Below are 22,081 nucleotides of genomic sequence, written 5' to 3'. Positions count from 1 at the left end.
GAGACTTTTGTGCAAGAATTAATTAATACAAATTGATTTTACTTTAAAAGTGTAAAATACTTGGGGATTTTGGGGTCTTTGGGGATTGTAGGAAACTTCCTTACCATTTCGACGTTATGCACCGTCGGTAATACAGGCAACGATTCATGGAATTTACCATTGGGTGGTAATCATATCATTTTACCATAAGAGGGCGCTCGAACCCCATTGATTTGAAGTATACCTCGTTTGTGGTACAATTTCGTGTATCAAATGACTCGTATACCTCGTCTGTGCAAATGGTATGCATTCACCAATTATAAACTCACTGTTTTTTGTTTATATTATTTCCGCATTTCATTAAAATTCTGAAACAAAAACGTTTACGATTTACTCTGATCATAGTCAGTAAATTTATTTAACATAAATGAACATATTTATTATAATTAATATTTTTGTTAAATAGTTGCAACTTACTTTTAATAAAAATGCAGTTCCAAGTGTTCGATGGAACCTTTTGTTCAAAGACTCTGGGGTACTGTAGAAAACTACCTTATCTGCGCAGCAACGACGAAATTTACCATCGGATGGTTATAATACTGTTTTACCATAAGAGGTCGCTCAAAACTCATTGGTTTTACCCTGTCGGTATTGCAGTTCGTATGATACGAATTTCCGTAAGATGCACAAGTCTATTTTACGTCTCTTTTGTGTCATTATGTATGAAATATACTCTATTATGTGTGAAATATATTTCAGTAACAGCTTGACGTAGTTTGTCTATTTTCTGTGCATGTATTATTTTAAATATATCTAGTTTCTGAGAATTACTTCCGGACACATATGTACACTTTATAGCTGCGAATGCGTCTTATTTTCTGTACGAATTGAAACAGAACAGCTTGCAAAGTTTCGTGATATTTTTGCTGATTCATATTTGTAAATTAGAAAAATACATAAACAAACCTCGATTAGACTAATTTCTTTATTTATCGTTCGCGTTGTAAACCGTCCTTGATAACGTATTCGCCGATACAGGCCATAACATTAACTCCACTTGACTCTCTTTATACATATTCAAAGTCCAAGTTGCAGACAAAGTTCAAACAATTTAGTTTCGCGAATAAAACCTCTCGTACCCATTATTAATCGTCCATATTTCTTTTCAATGTAATGCAAATTGTCGCAACTTGTAATCAAAATTATCATCTGATAAAAAGTTACAAACTATTTCGTAACAAAGATGGCGGCCATTTTATTAGAACGCTTTGGAACTGTTCCATTTAGTGTAAATTTGAGAATTACAATGGATCATAATATGCATTCTTGTATTATAAATATATTTATAAAACAAAATGGAGTCGTTCACCAGTTGGCCCATTAGCTCAGTTGGTTAGAGCGTCGTGCTAATAACGCGAAGGTCGCGGGTTCGATCCCCTCATGGGCCATACTTTTTTTCAAACTGTTTGTTTACTAATTATATATTTTATTTTCCTCGAAACGCGATACGAAATACGTAAACTACGGACTTTATTAAGCCATATCAAATTTCACGGTGTCGACACTACTTCCTCTTCAATTTACCACTTAACGATCATCAATCCCACAAAAATATACACGTGAACATGACACGGCCACATACTATATCTTGTTACAACGATAAGATAATAATTGCTTCTATGAGATATCCACGCGCGTGTCCAATTCGTAAATACATCGAAAACATAACATTTCGAGGGCTTTAACAAACCAACCCCAAGTTTAACAACAAAATAAGAGCTTTTTACAATTTATAAAAATTTTTTTATAATTTTTCAATCCTTTATAACGAGACTAAATAATCCTCAAATAATTCGTAGACAGTAATGTTTCGAAGAGATATTTCTCGAGATTATTCTATGTTAAACACGAAAATTTATAGATCAATTTTGAAAGGAAATTTTTAGATTTACATATTCCTTAATTTCTATTAATTTTATAACAATTTCTTCCTATTCTTAAAAGTAGCATAACATCGCGTGTTATAGGTGTGCAGGTGATAAAAATGCGGCAAAATAAATTCGCCATGATTTCACGGGAATTTCCTACGGTTCAGGGGCGTACATTCCATGAAGCGTAACCTCCCCCTCGAATGGGGGAAAGGGTAGAGAGTGTTTTGCGCTTGCCCTTCGCTACAGACGCTTCGTGTGTGTGTCCCTATGCAGTTAAAGGGGTTCACACCACCACGTTCACGGGACCTATCGATCTGCCCGCAAGCTGAGCTTTCTTTGGCCAAAGCTGACGTCACTGGTGGCCGTTGATAGGCGGAATACGTCCGTGAGCGGCCGCCATTGGCTGCCGAGCCGGTATAAACGGTGCTTTCACGGTAACCTGTTCCAGTTGTGTTGTTATCCACTCACAGTACACTTGGTAAGTACGTCTCAAAATTATTTCCCTTTGCTGCTTCAATCATTAGTTTAACAATTTTCTTTTTAACTCGTTAACAAATATTTATTTTTTTATCAGCTAGCATTTGGCCTATTTTCAAAATCTTCGACGTCGATTTCGCAATCCGGTGTTATCGTGCTCACGACCACCGACAGATTACTTTGATTTATTCATTTCGACGAACAGCTACGGTTCTTAAATATTCCATGCGGTCTACGAAGAAATCGAACTGGCGAGCGCCTCGGGTTCCCTACTTCCGGTCAAATCGCGTGACAGATACGTTATAATTCGCAGCGTCGTTGTATTTGCGTATTTCTATTTCGAAATTGACAATTCCGCAGAGTTTGGTGCAATGCATATGCGCGAATAAGTCAAATTCGCTGCATCGATTCGTCAAACCCGCACTGGTCGGCGCAGTTAATTCTATGAGAAATATTCGTTCTGGGACACGCATCGAGGAACAATTAGGTCGAGGTTCATTGAAAAAGAAAGAACAAAGGAATCGGTGTTGCAAATCGTTAAAAAATGTCCCAAACGATCGCTATTTCGAGTTTGAAAGTGTTCGAAACGACATACGAACTCGTTTCATGCACGCTATAGCTATCGTGTTCGCGTCAAGGATAATCAATATTGTACTCGCACCTTTCCACTGTATTCTCGTGCGCAAGGATATGGCAGGAACTGCGCCTTTTCGAGGCATTCCTGGGTACATTAGAAAGCAAGATAAAACTCTCGAGGATCGTATGCAATCTTAATATAGTCTTTTGCGAGCAACAAGCATGGAAAATAATTTTTAAACAAAAAATTTCGAAGTAAAAAAATCGTCAAAAAAATGTCACTCCTCGAGAATGCAAATGGAATTAAAATTAGTTGGAAATTGAAACGTGTTAAATGATAAGTCGAAATTTTTCCATATTCTCCAATCGATGGCACGGAGCGTGGGTGGAATTAAACTTTGTATATAATGGAATTGACAACTGAAGGTTGCAGCAAGCGGTTCTCAACGTCCACAATTCTGACTTTCTTAGTTAACATACAATCGTTTACGAACTAAAAATAAACGCTAATTATTTTTTATTATTCGTTCACGCTAGAACTACCAGAGCACAAAATTAGTAAAAAATATACTCTACTGAATTTTCGAAAATTGACTACAATTTTGCTACAAGAGAATGAACATTTCAATAATTAATTTAATAACAATAATCAGTAGTAGTAGCGTTGAATAAATATAAATGCAAAACAGTGACCTTTGAGCTAACAAAAAAGTTCTAGAATGGTGGACGAAAAGAACCCCCACCACGTTACAATGGGGCGCCGTAGTGGTGGGGGTAGCGCAAGAGTGGGGGTAAAAGCCGCCAGTTCGGTGTCCCTGGATTGTTCGATAAGATAATACCGAGCTCTCGCTGGCCGTTGTCCAATATTTTCTCTGCGAGTTCTATTTTCGCGACCACGGTCGCCTAAGTTCGGCTGCCCACGCGTAACCGTCGCGAAACGTCAGACGCAGCGGTGTGCATCGATTGCATAAATGTTGAACGTGGGAAACGCGATAATCCCTCCGAGACTAAACACAATTTGACCGCCTCGCGATAGTCTTCGATACTCCGATTAACTTCGTTTGTTGGTAAATAGTCGACTATCGCGCGCGCGCGCGCGCGCGTGTGTGTGTGTGAGTGATCGATTACATTAAGATACATCAATCATTGGACTTTAACAACGACGATTTTGAATATAATTTTTTTTGTTTTTTTTTCAGAAGAATAGTATGTATAAAGTACTTCACAATCAAGACATCAAACACGAGTGTTCGCGGTCTGGGGGACTGCATGCGTATCCTGATCACTTCAGGGAACCTAAAAAGCTCCACCTCTAAATCAGCCGTTCGCTAAATGATCATCTAAAGGTTCCTGTCCTCCGGTAGGACACTGTATATAGTGTACATATCGCTTTTCTAACAAAGGATCTCGCTCAGATAATCCGAGCAAGCTCGAAGGATCGTACACAAGTCACGCGGGGATCCGAAGGAGTCGAGAATACACGAAACGTTTGCATTATACTTCCCCCGCACGCAACAACCCAACAAGCACCTGTCGAACAACAAAGAGCAGAAAATGAGCACGAAAGCGACAACCGACTCCTGGGTCAAGTTTCTCACTGCAGGCACCGCAGCCTGCATTGCTGATCTAGCTACATTTCCACTGGACACAGCAAAAGTCAGAATGCAGGTAACCAGCTAAACTATAGACAAGTATCATTCTACTGCAACTGTGAATCATATTCATAAATTTACAAATATTTAGTAGAAACAGTTAGCTATCTATTGCAACCAGAAGCTGTTGTATGTAGTGATTGCTCTATGCAAATACACTTTTCTTCATCTTGCTATCTATGAAATGTAGCTCATCAGTTAGGTACCTAACCAGAAGCTATTGTACATAGTGATTGCTCCATGCAAATACACTTTTCCATGTGTGATTTTCTTCATCTTGCTATCTAGGGAATGTAGCTCGTCAGTTAGGTACCTAACCAGAAGCTGTTGCACATAGTGATTGCTCTATGCAAATACACTCTTCCATATGACTTTCTTCATCCCAGTGTTTAGGGAATGTAGCTCATCAGTTAGGTACCTAACCAGAAGCTGTTGTACGTAGTGATTGCTCTATCCAAATACACTTTTCCATGTGTAACTTTCTTCATCTTACTAACTATGGAATGTAGCTCATCAGTTAGGTACCTATTGTAACTAGAAGCTGTGGTACATAGTGATTGCTAGATGCAAATACACTCTTCCATGTGTGACTTTCTTCATCTTACTGTCTATGGAATGTAGCTCATTTGTATAGACACTTAATAGCAACAGTGAGTTGCCTATTGTAAGCAGCTACTCTGCACATAAAGAGATCACACATTTCTTTATCTTACTATCTATGGAATGTAGCTCATCAGTTAGGTACCTAACCAGAAGCTATTGTACATAGTGATTGCTCCATGCAAATACACTTTTCCATGTGTGATTTTCTTCATCTTGCTATCTAGGGAATGTAGCTCGTCAGTTAGGTACCTAACCAGAAGCTGTTGCACATAGTGATTGCTCTATGCAAATACACTCTTCCATATGACTTTCTTCATCCCAGTGTTTAGGGAATGTAGCTCATCAGTTAGGTACCTAACCAGAAGCTGTTGTACGTAGTGATTGCTCTATCCAAATACACTTTTCCATGTGTAACTTTCTTCATCTTACTAACTATGGAATGTAGCTCATCAGTTAGGTACCTATTGTAACTAGAAGCTGTGGTACATAGTGATTGCTAGATGCAAATACACTCTTCCATGTGTGACTTTCTTCATCTTACTGTCTATGGAATGTAGCTCATTTGTATAGACACTTAATAGCAACAGTGAGTTGCCTATTGTAAGCAGCTACTCTGCACATAAAGAGATCACACATTTCTTTATCTTACTATCTATGGAATGTAGCTCATCAGTTAGGTACCTAACCAGAAGCTGTTGTACATAGTGATTGCTCCATGAAAATACACTTTTCCATGTGTGATTTTCTTCATCTTGCTATCTAGGGAATGTAGCTCGTCAGTTAGGTACCTAACCAGAAGCTGTTGCACATAGTGATTGCTCTATGCAAATACACTCTTCCATATGACTTTCTTCATCCCAGTGTTTAGGGAATGTAGCTCATCAGTTAGGTACCTAACCAGAAGCTGTTGTACGTAGTGATTGCTCTATCCAAATACACTTTTCCATGTGTAACTTTCTTCATCTTACTAACTATGGAATGTAGCTCATCAGTTAGGTACCTATTGTAACTAGAAGCTGTGGTACATAGTGATTGCTAGATGCAAATACACTCTTCCATGTGTGACTTTCTTCATCTTACTGTCTATGGAATGTAGCTCATTTGTATAGACACTTAATAGCAACAGTGAGTTGCCTATTGTAAGCAGCTACTCTGCACATAAAGAGATCACACATTTCTTTATCTTACTATCTATGGAATGTAGCTCATCAGTTAGGTACCTAACCAGAAGCTGTTGTACATAGTGATTGCTCCATGAAAATACACTTTTCCATGTGTGATTTTCTTCATCTTGCTATCTAGGGAATGTAGCTCGTCAGTTAGGTACCTAACCAGAAGCTGTTGCACATAGTGATTGCTCTATGCAAATACACTCTTCCATATGACTTTCTTCATCCCAGTGTTTAGGGAATGTAGCTCATCAGTTAGGTACCTAACCAGAAGCTGTTGTACGTAGTGATTGCTCTATCCAAATACACTTTTCCATGTGTAACTTTCTTCATCTTACTAACTATGGAATGTAGCTCATCAGTTAGGTACCTATTGTAACTAGAAGCTGTGGTACATAGTGATTGCTAGATGCAAATACACTCTTCCATGTGTGACTTTCTTCATCTTACTGTCTATGGAATGTAGCTCATTTGTATAGACACTTAATAGCAACAGTGAGTTGCCTATTGTAAGCAGCTACTCTGCACATAAAGAGATCACACATTTCTTTATCTTACTATCTATGGAATGTAGCTCATCAGTTAGGTACCTAACCAGAAGCTGTTGTACATAGTGATTGCTCCATGAAAATACACTTTTCCATGTGTGATTTTCTTCATCTTGCTATCTAGGGAATGTAGCTCGTCAGTTAGGTACCTAACCAGAAGCTGTTGCACATAGTGATTGCTCTATGCAAATACACTCTTCCATATGACTTTCTTCATCCCAGTGTTTAGGGAATGTAGCTCATCAGTTAGGTACCTAACCAGAAGCTGTTGTACGTAGTGATTGCTCTATCCAAATACACTTTTCCATGTGTAACTTTCTTCATCTTACTAACTATGGAATGTAGCTCATCAGTTAGGTACCTATTGTAACTAGAAGCTGTGGTACATAGTGATTGCTAGATGCAAATACACTCTTCCATGTGTGACTTTCTTCATCTTACTGTCTATGGAATGTAGCTCATTTGTATAGACACTTAATAGCAACAGTGAGTTGCCTATTGTAAGCAGCTACTCTGCACATAAAGAGATCACACATTTCTTTATCTTACTATCTATGGAATGTAGCTCATCAGTTAGGTACCTAACCAGAAGCTGTTGTACATAGTGATTGCTCTATGAAAATACACTTTTCCATGTGTAACTTTCTTCATCTTGCTAACTATGGAATGTAGCTCATTAGTTAGGTACCTATTGTAACTAGAAGCTGTTGTACATAATGATTGCTCTATGCAAATACACTCTTCCATATGACTTTCTTTATCCTAGTGTTTAGGGAATGTAGCTCATCAGTTAGGTACCTAACCAGAAGCTGTTGTACATAGTGATTGCTCCATGCAAATACACTTTTCCATGTATGATTTTCTTCATCTTGCTATCTAGGGAATGTAGCTCATCAGTTAGGTACCTAACCAGAAGCTGTTGCACATAGTGATTGCTCAATGCAAATACACTCTTCCATATGACTTTCTTCATCCTAGTGTTTAGGGAATGTAGCTCATTTGTATAAACACTTAATAGCAACAGTGAGTTGCCTATTGTAAGCAGCTACTCTGCACATAAAGAGATCACACATTTCTTTATCTTACTATCTATGCCATGTAGCTCATTAGTTATGTACCTAACCAGAAGCTGTTGCACATAGCGATTGCTCCATGCAAATACACTTTTCCATGTATGATTTTCTTCATCTTGCTATCTAGGGAATGTAGCTCATCAGTTAGGTACCTAACCAGAAGCTGTTGCACATAGTGATTGCTCAATGCAAATACACTCTTCCATATGACTTTCTTCATCCTAGTGTTTAGGGAATGTAGCTCATCAGTTAGGTACCTAACCAGAAGCTGTTGTACGTAGTGATTGCTCTATGCAAATACACTTTTCCATGTGTAACTTTCTTCATCTTGCTAACTATGGAATGTAGCTCATCAGTTGGGTACCTATTGTAACTAGAAGCTGTTGTACATAGTGATTGTTAGATGCAAATACACTCTTCCATGTGTGACTTTCTTCATCTTACTGTCTATGGAATGTAGCTCATTTGTATAAACACTTAATAGCAACAGTGAGTTGCCTATTGTAAGCAGCTACTCTGCACATAAAGAGATCACACATTTCTTTATGTTGCTATCTATGGAATGTAGCTCATCAGTTAGGTGCCTAACCAGAAGCTGTTGTACGTAGTGATTGCTCTATGAAAATACACTTTTCCATGTGTAACTTTCTTCATCTTGCTAACTATGGAATGTAGCTCATTAGTTAGGTACCTATTGTAACTAGAAGCTGTTGTACATAATGATTGCTCTATGCAAATACACTTTTCTTTACCTTACTGTCTATGGAATGTAGCTTATTTATAAATATTTAATAGTGACAGTTACCTATTGTAAGCAGTTACTCTGCACATAGAGAGATCACACATTTGTCTATGTGACTTACTTAATTTTACTGTCTATTGAATCTATCACATTTGTAGACATTTAATAGTGACAATTACCTATTGTAATCAGTTACTTTGAACATAGAGTGATCACACATTTGTCTATGTGACTTCATTTTACTGTCTATGGAATTGTGACGTTGCCTCCCAAGCTCACCGCCAGAGGGTTCGCGTTCTCACAAGTGCTCGACCGACCTCTCAGTTGCTATATATACTTCCTAATATCCCAGTAGCTAAAGTAGGGCCTGCTAGAAGGCCTTAGTGACACGAATCCACTAGCAGGCCCAGACGAAACGCACCCCTTTTCTTTTCCTTTTCCTTTTCTGTCCTCCTATGAATTTTCTGAGTTCCTACCTTCAGCTAAGTAGTACCTACACAATCTATCACATTTATAAACATTTTTAGCGACAGCTACCTATTGCAAGCTCCTTGCACATAGAGTAATTGCCCATTTCTCTATTTCCTTTCTCCATCTCTATGGAACATAATACAATTCGCAGATTGCTGGAGAAACACGTCCACTGCTGGTGGCATCGGTGGACGGTTCCATGCTAGCAATGAGAAACTCGCAACCAGGATTATGGAGGACAGTAGAGAGCATCGTCAGACTCGAGGGAACAAGGTACGTTGTTCACGATCCTAACGTAATTATAAGTGAAACAAAAGGGTACGTAAAACCATGCTGATTGTATATAGATAAAATTGCGCACGGTGTACAACTCGAAACTCGAATCGCGAGGATCTGAATTTTAAATTCCGTGCTCGCCTGTCACGCAGGGCCGTTTTAACAAATTGCAATTAGATCGCAATTTACTCTCTCTGGCTAAAGATTCTCGGTAGTCCGCAATTTCCTGTCGTTGGCGACGTGAACGGTTGCTAGCTATAACTGCTCTGGGCTGATCGACGCCTCCGTCATTGTCGTGCTCTAAAAAAACGATCTAATTATACTTGGCGGGGAGCCTGGCCGCGCGTTACGCTAACGTACATTATTTGATCGCGCCTGGTCGAAACGAACGATCGCAATCGCTGATAAAATCCATCTTCCGACGAGCTTTAATCAGGATCGCTCGTCTCGCTCGAGCATTGACAACGGCAGAGGGAGATCGACTGGCATGATCACGGCAATGGATTATCGCGATATAGAAGCCTGATAAATACGCTGACGCAACGACGAGCTAATTACTTTTCGGATTAGTATTGTTCCTTTAACCTACGCTTATATTGGATTTACCTTTTCCTTTCTTAGCCTCGGTACGATCTACGCAGCGAGCGCCATCGACTATTTCAAGTCACTAGACTGCTGACATATTTACAAATTTATAGAAAATTTTTTCAAAATTTAGGGGTTGATGAGACAACCCTCTACAAATCTCCCGTTTAATTGATTCTCTAAAAATATATCCGCAGTCTAGCTATCACAGAATTGTATTTGAAAATATAAAACACCATTTTTACTTCTTTGAATACGAGTCTATGGCGCTCCTCGTCGTCTACCTTATTGTTTCTTTTCTCTCTCTTGCACGCGCGAGGTGTCTTTCCCAGCCTGCGTGCAACTTCAACAGCGACACCCGGATAACTGTAAACCATTTCTAAATCGTTCGCTGGTTTGAACTTGAACGCGAGGGAAGACGCCCCGCGGCACCTGAAGAACTGTCTCCCCCTCCGAGAAACTCTTTTTATTTCCGTTCTTATTTATTTCTGTTTCATTTTGCCTTTGCTCAGTTACAGTTTCCCTTATTTTGTCCGTTCACGATCACTGGTTGCGCCGCGAATTCGATGTGTAACCGTGTCCAGCTCTCTCGGCCCGAAGCTCTCTCCCAGTTAACTCAAATTGGCCCTCCGTGCCATTCTCTCGTTTGCCTTTTTGAAACGTAAATCATTAAATACTGGAGGAAAAAGGGAGAGAGACAGATCATTGATCGAGCACCGGTAAAAGTAAATTCTAAACGAAGGGGAGGAAATTAGAGAGGGAAACAGAGAGAGAGAGAGAGAGAGAAAAAAAAAAATCGAAAAGAATGTTAAAAAAAAAAAATATATACCCTGGGATACGTTTGAGGGTAAATTGTGAGGGCGGTGAGCTTGAGCGAGGGTGGTTACAGGAGCCTGTACGGAGGTCTGTCCGCGGGACTCCAGAGACAGATGTGTTTCGCCAGCATACGGTTGGGCCTCTACGACACGGTGAAGGCATACTACGCTGGAATCATCGACGGTACATCCAACAAACTCCTAACTTTTTGATTACGTAATTCTTACGATAACAATCGAGTAGAGATTACGCGTGCAATGCGCCCACACACGCCACGTCTCTCTGTGTTACACGAATGAGTATACAGAACGCGTAAGTAACAGCCGAGGTGGTACGACGATCCGCCACGTGGCGCTTTACGACGAGGATGGAGCTTCTCTCGCAAGCTACCGCGTCGAGCTGCCTTCGCGCGAATCCGTAACGCAGCGTTCACTTTTTCCTTTCGCTTAATCTCGTTTTTCCTGGTTCGTGTCTGCGAGTGTCGAGTATGTATCGAGCAAGCGAACGAGGAGAGTCCTCGGAATCTGCGTATTGGACGAGAGAGAGAATATCTTTTTTCTAATTTCATAATGGGGGGATTTGAAAGCTGTTTTGTCAAAAGAATCCCAGGATTTCTTTTCCTCGTTAATATGATTTCGATCGAAAGCTACTATAATTTTTAATTCGCGTGGAACTGTCCAAGTTAACTTCCTCGACCCGATAACAATTTTTCTCGCATACTCGCTAAAAAATGGACGCACCCTCGATCAACAGAAGCGTCTCAATTTGTTAACAATTTGCATTTCAATTTTTCCCCCGATTCGTTCATCCAGGATACGTCCACTTGAATCGGTTTGAGCCGCCATATTGTATAATCTCTCGCAGTAGCGGCGCGTAAAGTTCCGTTTAAAAGCATCGACATGTACGCGTACTTATGATTGTAATCAGTAAGCTTAATAAACGGTGATTAACCCGCGCAGAGCGCGATCTGTTCCCCCACCCTGCATCCCCTGTTTACGACTTAAGAGTTACAACATATACGCATTTCTCGAAAAAAGATTGAACCCCGCTACGACGACGGATATTCACCGTTTGCTTTTGCGTTGCCAGGTAATAACAGAAGCGGCGTGACGAAGAATATACCCGTGCGCGTCGCCGCTGGAATCACGACGGGCGCCATGGCGGTGCTACTCGCTCAACCGACCGACGTCGTCAAGGTTCGACTGCAGGCCGGAAATAATGGACGGTCGGCGGTGAGGTACAGCTCGACCTTGCAAGCGTACAAGAATATCGCTGCTGTGGAAGGCACACGGGGCCTCTGGAAAGGTACACCATCCTCTCTTCTCAACCTGCAATCCATACAAAAATTAGAAATTGGAAATTGGTATTCTTGATTTTCGTCTTATTATGGCCTCTAGAGTTCCCCATTTTACCCAGGAGTAGTCTCAACACCTTTTATAAGGGGGCTCACTCGAGCACTTGCGAGAAAGTCGATAGCGTCGAGAGCGTGGCCCTCTAGCGGCGTGAACAAGAGACAGACTACTTATATTGATATTTTGGCCTGTAGAATTCCTTGATTTTACCCGGGAGTGGTCCCTCAACACGCTTTATAAGAGGGCTCGCTCTCGAGCGCTTGCGAGAGAGTCGATAGCGTCCAGAGCGTGGCCCTCTAGCGGCGTGAACAGGAGACAGACTACTTATATTGATATTTTGGCCTCTAGAATTCCCCGATTTTACTCAGGAGTAGTCTCAACACGCTTTATAAGAGGGCTCGCTCTCGAGCGCTTGCGAGAAAGTCGACAGCGTCGAGAGCGTGGCCCTCTAGCGGCGTGTACACGTGACAAGCTACTTATATTGACATTTTGGCCTCTAGAATCCCCCATTTTACCCAGGAGTGGCCCTCCCTAACACGCTTTATAAGAGGACTCGCTCGAGCGCTTGCGAGAGAGTTGATAGCGTCGAGAGCGTGGCTCTCTAGCGGCGTAAACAAGAGACAGACTACTTACATTGACATTTTGGTCTCTAGAATCCCTCATTTTACTCAAGAGTGGCCCCCCAACACCTTTTATAAGGTGTCTCACTCGAGCGCTTGCGAGAAAGTCGAGAGCGTGGCCCTCTAGCGGCGCCGTACAGGTGACAAGCTACTTATACTAATATTATTTGTACAGGAACCGTTCCAAACATCTCGAGAAACGCGATCGTGAACGTGGCGGAGGTGGTCTGCTACGACATCATCAAAGACTTCATCCTGGAGTCCGGCTACCTCCGCGACGGTATCCCTTGCTACGTGACGGCCGCGATGGCGGCGGGGCTGTGCACCACCCTGGCGGCGAGTCCCGTGGACGTGGTGAAGACCCGCTACATGAACAGCGCCCCCGGCGAGTACAAGGGCGTCAAGGACTGCACTGTTCGTATGCTGATGAAGGAAGGCCCGTCCGCGTTCTACAAGGGCTTCGTGCCCAGCTTCACGCGGCTGGTGTCCTGGAACATTGTCCTCTGGATCACCTACGAGCAGTTCAATAAATACGCTAGGAAGAACGCCGACAAGTGAATCAACGAGCAGCTTCTGTCGCGGTTTTATATCTCAATCGCGATACTTAGGGATGGGAGGATGTCCGTGTAATGTTTAGAGTTTTTCGATTAGAGTCTGCCGTTGTTCGCCTGATCTTTACAATATCCAATACGTGATTTAATATTACTTTCTTGTACGCTAAAATGCTTTTCTACCTTGAAAACGCATCCATATTGCAAAGCGTGTGTAAACTTTTTCCATAGAGGTGCTTTTTAAACTAGACTTAGACCTTTCTACTATTCCCGATATTAACATTAACGCAAGAGAATTGAAATTTAATAGCAAACAACGGCAGACCGGTTCTCCCATCCATCGTTGTACCTCCATTTTGTTTTCCGTAGTTTGCGAACGCGCGTGCACTCTACTCAATTAAAATTAACAGCTTGTCATTTGGTAAGAAAAAAACGGAGCAAAAATCCGTCAAAAATTTCTTCGAGACATTGGATACAATTGTGATCATTGATCTACAGAGTGCACGTACGATCGAGAAAGTCTTAGGAATCTCTCGATAATCCATAACGAAACATTTCGACTATGTAAGTCGGCTTTAGACGCAACATTGGTAGGATAATAGAAACAGAAAGAGTTTCCCCAAATTATATATACATATACATATATATATATATATATATATATACACAAAAAGTCGCATTATGAAGCACAGACAGACAATAAGATTCCAAGAATTTATTTCGACGTCTTCGCGAAGCTCCGTCGACAAGAGGCACACGCGTATCGTACTTTACAATGATTTACATTTATCTAGACTCCGATCAAGACTCTTTGTCGTTGCACACAGAATCAACGAGGATCCTTCGCTGCTTACGATCGCAAATTGTCTCTTTGCGTAATTTGATTGCTACATTCGCTGGTGATAAATCGCCAGTCTCTCGTTTCGGGTCAATTAATATTGTACAGGGCACAATTTTCATCGAATCTCGATCGAACAACATGTAGTCTGTTTTTTGAAGCTATGTTTACCATCCAATGTACGTTTCACATTAAAGAGCAATTCTTATCTTATTATCACGACTGTGTTTTTGTTCATTTGCATTCAGTCTGTTGCTTTCTCGTTGTTTCGTCATCGAATCCACACACAGCCTACCGAACAGTATTAGTTGACATTGTTGTATCTGTCGTTGATCGACACTCGTTGACTTTTCGACTTAATTTTAGAAATATAGAATTACTTTCTAAATACTCGAAGCCACATTCCTGCACTTGAATTCAAACTTCGGATAGAATGTTTTGAACAAATGAAACGTTGCTGAATTATTGTCAGTGGGAACGTGGCTTGATCTATAGATCTCCGGAATAAGATTGAGTATTCTAGAAACGCCGGGATACCCGCTTAATGTAATTATCTTTTATCAAGTTCTTGAGAAAATACACAAACACGTCGACTCCGAGCATTCCTACCACTTACTGAAATTTTCAAACGTTTTTAGCCTCAGAGAATACCTGAAACATTCCGCCAATTATTATATTTTTATGCACAAAATTTTAATGTGAATTATAAGAGCTTGTATTAAATCTGGCGAGCAGTTTTCGAAAAAGTTTTATTTCCCAGAAAGTACACAGAAGTCGACACACTTTGCGAAGCTTCTGGTTTTGTTATAGAACAGTTAGTCACGAATGAGATTATAAAACACTCAGATCCTGCGAACAAGGCTCTAAAACACTGAATTTCTCGCATTTAAGATAACGACAGGCGGCTTAATTTTCGAGACGTATACAAATAGGAGCTTCTGTTCTAAGTAGCGTGTATCTTCGTAGGTATTACTTAAAATTTGTTACGAGTTTTAAATAAAAATCCTTCAAAGTGTACAGAACGTTCGTTGTACTTTTATTTCGTCGCGACCGGAACAGGTTACAAGTGACCTTTGCGCGAACTTTCAGCGTGGAAGTCCCCGTTCCCTGGATGCAGTCTTTTTAAGTTTCGAAGTCGGACTCGTCGGACTCGCAGCTGGACGAAATCTCATCTTTCATGCACACCGATTCCTCGAGGATGCCTTCACCCATGGGGATCCTAAAACAGACGAAATCGTTAGCTACTATTAGCATAATTAGTATACTCTTCGAGGCTTCGTTGTAAGCAAAATCAACGTCTGACGAGAGTAACATGCTGTTAGTGTTTTGGTCTCCACATTGTTGATTAGTCAATTTTTTCAAATTTCTTCCAGTCTGTTCAGATTGGAAATACCATGCTTATTGCAAATAAAAGCAAGAGTCAACCTTGCCTTAAATCTACTCAATCGTTTGCTAAATCCCAACGATATGGCAGACCGCGGGTTTGTCTTGAATGCATTTCGGAACCCTGCTGGAGGATTTCCGGAAAACGCATTTCCGCGGACAGCAGGCCTCCACTAGCAGGGACCTGGGTTCAACAACACTTTGATGAGATGATCTTAACAATTTCTGTCGTGTACCACTGGTTAGCAAAGATTCCTAAACACTGAGCAATCTATAACGTACTTATCTATGCTCCAGTCGTCGCCACACTGGTTCATCATGGACAGAGCCTGACAGAAGTCTTGCCCAATAGTCTTCAAGTGTTGAGTGTCCAGGTGCAGACCAGCCAAGGATCCTTGGTCGCATCCGCAGAAGCTGCTCTCCATCGTGTAGCTCCTGCATGAAAACCGATATTAGAGATTCTGAGGGGATTGAAAGCACTGTCAAGTGAAGTACCTGGGAACACCCAGCTGACGCCATATGGCTACCCTGGCGGTGGACTCCTTGTTCCTCTCGACCTTGAACGAGCACAGTGGCAACGCGAACGCCGGGGATATCCTCTGCATCAGGTGCGGCAACATCTGAAACATGGACGAGTTTCAGCACAAAAGGAAGATCCTTGGGGAATAAAAAATTGAAACGCAACTATTAGATGGTCTCAGAGGCTTGTCGAAGGAGGATCGTGAATTGACATGGATAGATCGCGTTAGATTACCGTTCGTAGCAACGTACCCATTGGCGGGTACGTGTAACGCGTACGATCTAAAAATAATACCTAGCCGATCCTCTTTCGTCCCTTACCAAATACTGCACCGGCTGGTCCGGTTTCGCCCTGTCCGCGGCGCTCCAAGAACCCGACCTTGAGCAACCAAAGAGAAACACGTTTTTCCTCCGTGAATGGCCGTGGTAGTCGACGAAAACATGGGGAGGTCTCTGCAGGACCCTGGTGCAGTACTCCATCAGGCCCTTTGTGTGGTAGATCACCGGATGAAGCACCTGATTCGGGTTGCTCCATCGTCTGTTGAGGTCCTCGTTCGTCAGCCCGTAACGATTACTGTAATCGATAAAATGCACAGTTTGGTGCATGTTCGTGACTAGAGTGAGAGAGGGTAGATTGTTTATTTATATCGTTCGCCATCGAATGGTAGAATTACGGCTCGAGGTTTCTTTCTATGGCGGCCGTGTAGCGCTAAATCAATTTCTCGGAAGCACAGTTTTAGAATTCCCCTGCGGTTTGCACGTCGATGCTGGTGCACGTTGTGGCTCGTCAGGTTGCACTCGAGGAGAAAGGCCTTGTCGGAGATCGTCTTCATTTAAGGATTCAGCCACGGTTAGAAGGACGTTTCCGGCGGCCGGAAGTCGGGCCGGAGGAAGTGACGCCTCCGCGTCGCGCATAGCTAATGGTGGGGCACTTGTGGACCCCTTGGCAATGCCCGGGGACACCGACGCCTCGTTTTCTACCTGTCGTCTGACATTGTTTCCAGATGTACACGGTGCCCCATACTTGGAATACCAAGTATGGCTAACGATTTTTCAGTCCTACGAACTCTTACGTTGTTAATTAGCCACGATTTTATTTTGATGTAAACAAGAATTTAAGTGGCCAGTCTCAAAATGGTACTTGGGAATGGTATGGAGAAATTGGAGTTTGTGAACTTTTTTACCGATCTACCGATTTTTTTCTCCTTTCAAAGTAGCTATCGTTTCAAACTCTGACGTTTTAACGATTTCCTCACAACAAACAAAAATCTACAAACTGGAAACAGTATGGAGAAATTGGAGTTTGTGGCTTTGGTGTCAACTTTTCTACCGATCTGCCGATTTTTCCCCCCTTTCAAATTTCGATTTCGTCACTATAAACAAGAATTTAAGCCTCGAATCCCAAAATGGTACCTGGAAGAAGCAGTATGGAAATTGGAGTCTGTGGCTTTGGTGTGAATTTCTCTACCGATCTACCGATTTCTTTCCCCTTTCAAAGTAACTATAGCTTCAAACTTTAATGTTTTAATGGTTTCGTCACTATATAAACAAGAATCTACAATATAGAAACAGTATGGAAACTGCACTTTGGTGAGCATTTCTACCGATCTACCGATTTCTTTCTCCTTTCAAAGTTGCTATCGTTTCAAACATTGAAGTTCTAACGATTTCCTCACTATAAACAAAAATCTACAATATAGAAACAGTATGAAAACTGTACTTTAATTTATACCGATTTTTTTTACCGATCTCGACCGATTTCTTTCCCCTTTCAAAGTAACTATCACTTCAAACTCTAACGTTTTAACAAATCTACAATACGAAAACAGTATGGAAACAACACTTTAAATTTATACCGATTTTTTTTACCGATCGACGATTTCCTTTTCCCAAAGTAATCGTAACTTTTACGAAAGTCAAGAGAGAGTGAAAAATAATTGTCACCGTTTACGGAAGCTCTCGAGAAGTCGCTCGATGTACGATTAAACAATCGTTACACGCGTAACCGCGGACAGGAATCGTCGATCGTTCATCCGATCGAGACATCGTCCACGTAATACAAACATTAGCAATTTGACGCCTCGTAATCGCTTCCGGTCTTTAAGACGGTTCGAGACGACGCGTGACACGTCCAAGATAGCGACGTAACGATCGGTATCTCGCGTTCGGGGACAGATGGCGGGGAATAATAAGAATAATGGCGGCCCGGTGACGGCGCACCTGCGAATAATGGCGCGTCGCGGACGTTTGCTCGTAGAAATCGTCGAAAAGGACGAGTCATCGGGCATAATAGATTTCGTCCGGCCGGGAATAAGCGCGACGGGCGAAAAAAACCCCGGGGAACAGCGCGTTAAAACTAAATCGAATCGCGTCTCTACAGGGTGAACGCGTACCGAAATGATAATAAAATAGCAGAAAAATTTTTAAACCATAAAATCCTACCTACGATTTTTACCAACCCAATGCATCCAAAAAAAATTCTATTGTAAGCAATAAAACGTCCAACGATCGACGTGCAAATGCGAATCGATTAAATAATCCGCGACTGAGCAAAACGAAGAACGTTTTCTATTCGTGAACGACAATGAAGCGATTGTACGGGCAGCTTCTTTGCCGTTTTATTGGCCACCCGATGTAATGGGCAACATCAGTCTGTTCGTGCCAGCAGCGCGATGTCAATGACTTGAACGGAGGAGCCTTGACCGCGAACTTCTCTCACCTCTTGAGAGATCCTGTACAAATTACACTTAACCGACCGCTCAACTCGTACTTGCTGCGTGAGATTTTCAAAGGTACCGCCTTCGTGCAAACCGGGGGAACCGTAAAAAAGAAATCCCCCCTCCGGGTGAATTATTCGGCCGCCCGTTCGATCGCGATTAACGAGCGTCGATCTCGTCAATTTATTATTTAATCGACCGGGTAAATCACGGAGGAAACGTTCCAGGCTCATTGTCGTTTCGTTGGTTTTCTTTTTGGAGGATACCAAACGTCCAAGAATTCTAGTGTGATGTATTGCATGGATCATGTGAAAAGTGTCCCCATTGTATTGCATGAATTAAATGAAAAATGCCCCCATTGTATTGCATGGATCAGGTGAAAAGTGTCCCCATTGTATTGCATGGATTATATGAAAAGTGCCCCCATTGTATTGCATGAATCATATGAAAAGTGTCCCCATTGTATTGCATGGATCATATGAACAGTGTCCCCATTGTATTGCATGGATCATGTGAACAGTGTCCTCATTGTATTGCATGGATCATATGAAAAGTGCCCCCATTGTATTGCATGAATGAAATAAAAAATGCCCCCATTGTATTGCATGGATTAAATGAAAAGTGTCCCACGTTTCACTCTCAAGTAAATACACGCATAAGTAAATTCCAATAGAATCGAACGATTTCCAGAATGACGTAAGGCTTGTTTACGAACTAACGGGTCCCCGAATCCCCTACAATTTCATAATCGACGTCCCGTAAATTCCGTTTAAAGATCGTTAATGCCGTTACGCATAATTTTCGTGGCTCGCCTATCTCGTTTGTCCTCCCGTCCCCCGTGGCTCGTGCAATCTCGAAGAGAACACGGGTACTCCGGATCGCGATGCTTCTGAGAACGGTGGAAAGACAGGAGGATGCAGAAAAATTCGCGAGTCGTTCTTACAATCGTAAAGCGAAATCCTTGGGGCACCTTGGGAACGCTCATTTCTTCGTCGTCTTCCACGTATCACGCGTTTCTTCCGTGAACTTTGCCCAGCGACTCGGTTCTATCCTTTATCTCGTCTCTTCTCTCTTTCTGAGAGCAATTATAACTCAGCTTCCCACGCTCGCCGCCAGAGGGCTACGCTCGACTAGTTCCTTTCTCACAAGTGCCTATATTCTACACTCGTTGTTGAATGCCCCGCCAGATTTCTGTGAATAGGGTGACTTTAGCACCCTTCTGAACGGATCAACCCCCTAATATTTTTCAAAATGAATAATTCTAAAATAAAATCAGTTCTTCATTTGTTAAATTTGCAACTATTTTACGCGCTAATTTGGCTCATTTTAGTGTCTTTTAGGGAGGTTTGCACCCCCATTTTGCGATCTAGCTCAACAAAAACGACGATACTCAATTTTCAATGCCTCTTTTCGTCCTAAAAAGACTAGATTCGTTTCACAAATGCTTCACGAACCCAAAAATGTGTCGATTTTAATACTTCTGACGAGTCAAATTGCACTCTCAATGTCACTTAACCTATTAAATAAACATCCCCCTAAATCCAGTGACCCAAAATCGTATAACCTATTAAATAAACATTCCCCAAAATCGTCCACCATCCTACACGGTGGTCCCAAAGTTTCTCATCGCGCGAGGGGTCGTAAATCCAAAGAAAAAAAGGTGCCCCCCTCGATCCTCGACTAATTGCAGAGCCTCTGGGGGCTAATAAAGTGTTATACGGTAACGGAGGAATCCGCGTATCATGAGGGACACGCGAGTCAGCGGCGAGCGTTAAATTTGTCGCGGTGTATCGGCTTTTAAACGTGCAAATTACCCCGATGCACCTTCGTGTAGCTCCTGCGGTTATCTCCAGTGTCCCCCCCGTCCCCCCTCTCGCGTGTATCAGTGGGCCGGTTTTAAGATCGTTCGTCGAGTTTGCGCGGGCGCGGGCGGCAACAGGAGCAACCCGACGCGGGAGCACGAGAGGTATCTTTATAGCGTCAGCGATAGGAAAGGAACCGAGTGACATTCGTTCTGGGCCCGCTGAAGGGCTAACCGCGCATTAGAATACTCGTGACCAGTCCCGATTTGCATTCCTTCGCGAAACCAAGGCCTCGGGAGAGAGAGAGGGGGGGCCCGTTTTTTAGGGCCCCGTCGGAACAGGGCGGATGGAATTCATTTTGCCCCGGCTTCTTTAGCGCCCCGGAGCCCTTTCGAAGTCCTTTATCCGTGGCGACGGGACGAGAATGGCATTTTACTGTAATAACGTTTCGTTAAATCGCGACAAAAAGGATCGCAAATCAATCCCGGATGGGTTATTCGCCGAGATTCGTTTAACGAAGAGTGGAAATACCCGTAAAAAAAATACGAGTGATTTATGTGACTCATTGTGTTCCGAGCCCTATGGCACGGCCGTGAAATAAATGGGTACTCTTCGATGCAAAGGAATTGGATTTTTTTGCATTCGTTGAACACACACACGTTCTGCCTCTTGCGTTTCCTATAAATCATCGATTTCGAGTTCGATGTACCCTGTTCCATCGATCTTTCGCGAGATCCGTGTTTTTACGAAGGAAAAGTACAACGGTACTCTTTCGGTTTCGAGGCTCTAAAGTCCAAGGACGAGTTCCGTGTTCCGTCATCCGGGAACCTCGCCTCGACCGTGACCGCCTGTGCAATATTTTCACACACCGTGTATCCCCCCCCCTTGGGCCTGGAACCGGCCCAGAATAAATCTCGAGATTTAATTTCAGATTTTAGATTGTCCCAGCTAATTTAGAGGCCCCTGCGGGTTCCCTGGAATTCTAGGAAATACCGAGAAATTGGGCCCCTCGGATACGATTAAAAAGAATCGTTAAAGAATTTTTTGACAGGCTGCCACCGAGGATGAAAGATCCCTAATCGTCGCGTTGAGACAAAGGATGCTTTGGTAGGTGTAAAAAAAAAATGGCCATGTGAGTCCCCTGGACAGGCCCATAAATCAAGCAAAGCTCCTCCTTTAATTATAATGGCATCCTCGTTTGGATTCTGTAACCGCAAGCGGCTACGAGGTTCACGGTTTCAGGTTCTAGGTCACTCGTGGGGCCCAGGGCGCGTAACAGAGGCAAGAACAGGGGCCCCCCGAAGCAAAACGGTGGGCAGCACGAGGTGCATTTAATGACCGTACGCGGGCCACGGCTATTATTATCATCCATTTCTGCATTCTATCGGCGATCGCGTGTGC

General features: G+C 42.4%; 2 protein-coding genes and 1 non-coding gene across 10 annotated transcripts in view; 2 read left to right on the top strand and 1 right to left on the bottom strand.

The window, feature by feature from the left end:
• The first annotated feature begins 1,353 nt into the window (after positions 1-1,353).
• Trnai-aau lies at positions 1,354-1,427 on the top strand. The gene has a single exon. It is a non-coding gene; the product is annotated as a tRNA-Ile (tRNA).
• Positions 1,428-2,245: 818 nt separating this feature from the next.
• LOC122399868 (mitochondrial uncoupling protein 2-like) lies at positions 2,246-14,078 on the top strand. Its single transcript, XM_043400912.1, has 6 exons — positions 2,246-2,388; positions 4,163-4,631; positions 9,373-9,494; positions 10,972-11,081; positions 11,988-12,203; positions 13,046-14,078. The coding sequence occupies exons 2-6, from the start codon at positions 4,518-4,520 to the stop codon at positions 13,426-13,428; spliced, it is 945 nt and encodes a 314-aa protein (XP_043256847.1). The 5' UTR covers positions 2,246-2,388; positions 4,163-4,517; the 3' UTR covers positions 13,429-14,078.
• A 526-nt stretch (positions 14,079-14,604) lies between these two features.
• Positions 14,605-22,081, bottom strand: part of LOC122399866 (cytosolic carboxypeptidase 1-like) — a 29,779-nt gene continuing 22,302 nt past the window's right edge. For 5 of the 8 annotated variants that reach the window (XM_043400909.1, XM_043400903.1, XM_043400902.1 and 2 more), the window contains 5 exons: positions 16,483-16,735; positions 16,138-16,262; positions 15,925-16,077; positions 15,690-15,841; positions 14,605-15,478 (listed from right to left, as the gene is read on the bottom strand). In XM_043400909.1, coding sequence (XP_043256844.1) covers positions 15,712-15,841; positions 15,925-16,077; positions 16,138-16,262; positions 16,483-16,735 — 661 coding nt within the window. In that variant the 3' untranslated portion in view covers positions 14,605-15,478; positions 15,690-15,711. The remainder of the gene's footprint in view (positions 15,479-15,689; positions 15,842-15,924; positions 16,078-16,137; positions 16,263-16,482; positions 16,736-22,081) is intronic. The other 3 variants (XM_043400904.1, XM_043400906.1, XM_043400908.1) reach the window with 2 other exon arrangements.

Source organism: Colletes gigas, unplaced genomic scaffold (genome assembly GCF_013123115.1).
Source record: "Colletes gigas isolate AHSC1104 unplaced genomic scaffold, ASM1312311v1 Colletes_gigas_Sc00015, whole genome shotgun sequence".
Lineage (NCBI taxonomy): Eukaryota > Metazoa > Arthropoda > Insecta > Hymenoptera > Colletidae > Colletes > Colletes gigas.
The sequence above is the reverse complement of the archived record's forward strand: the minus strand, read 5'-3'. Positions and strand labels throughout refer to the sequence as shown.

Excerpts from the sequence above, each read along its gene's own strand:
- LOC122399868 (XM_043400912.1), top strand. The coding sequence starts at position 4,518 with ATGAGCACGAAAGCGACAACCGACTCCTGGGTCAAGTTTCTCACTGCA. Across the intron at positions 4,632-9,372 it reads CAGCAAAAGTCAGAATGCAG|ATTGCTGGAGAAACACGTCC; the intron begins GTAACCAGCTAA and ends TACAATTCGCAG. Across the intron at positions 12,204-13,045 it reads CACACGGGGCCTCTGGAAAG|GAACCGTTCCAAACATCTCG; the intron begins GTACACCATCCT and ends TTATTTGTACAG.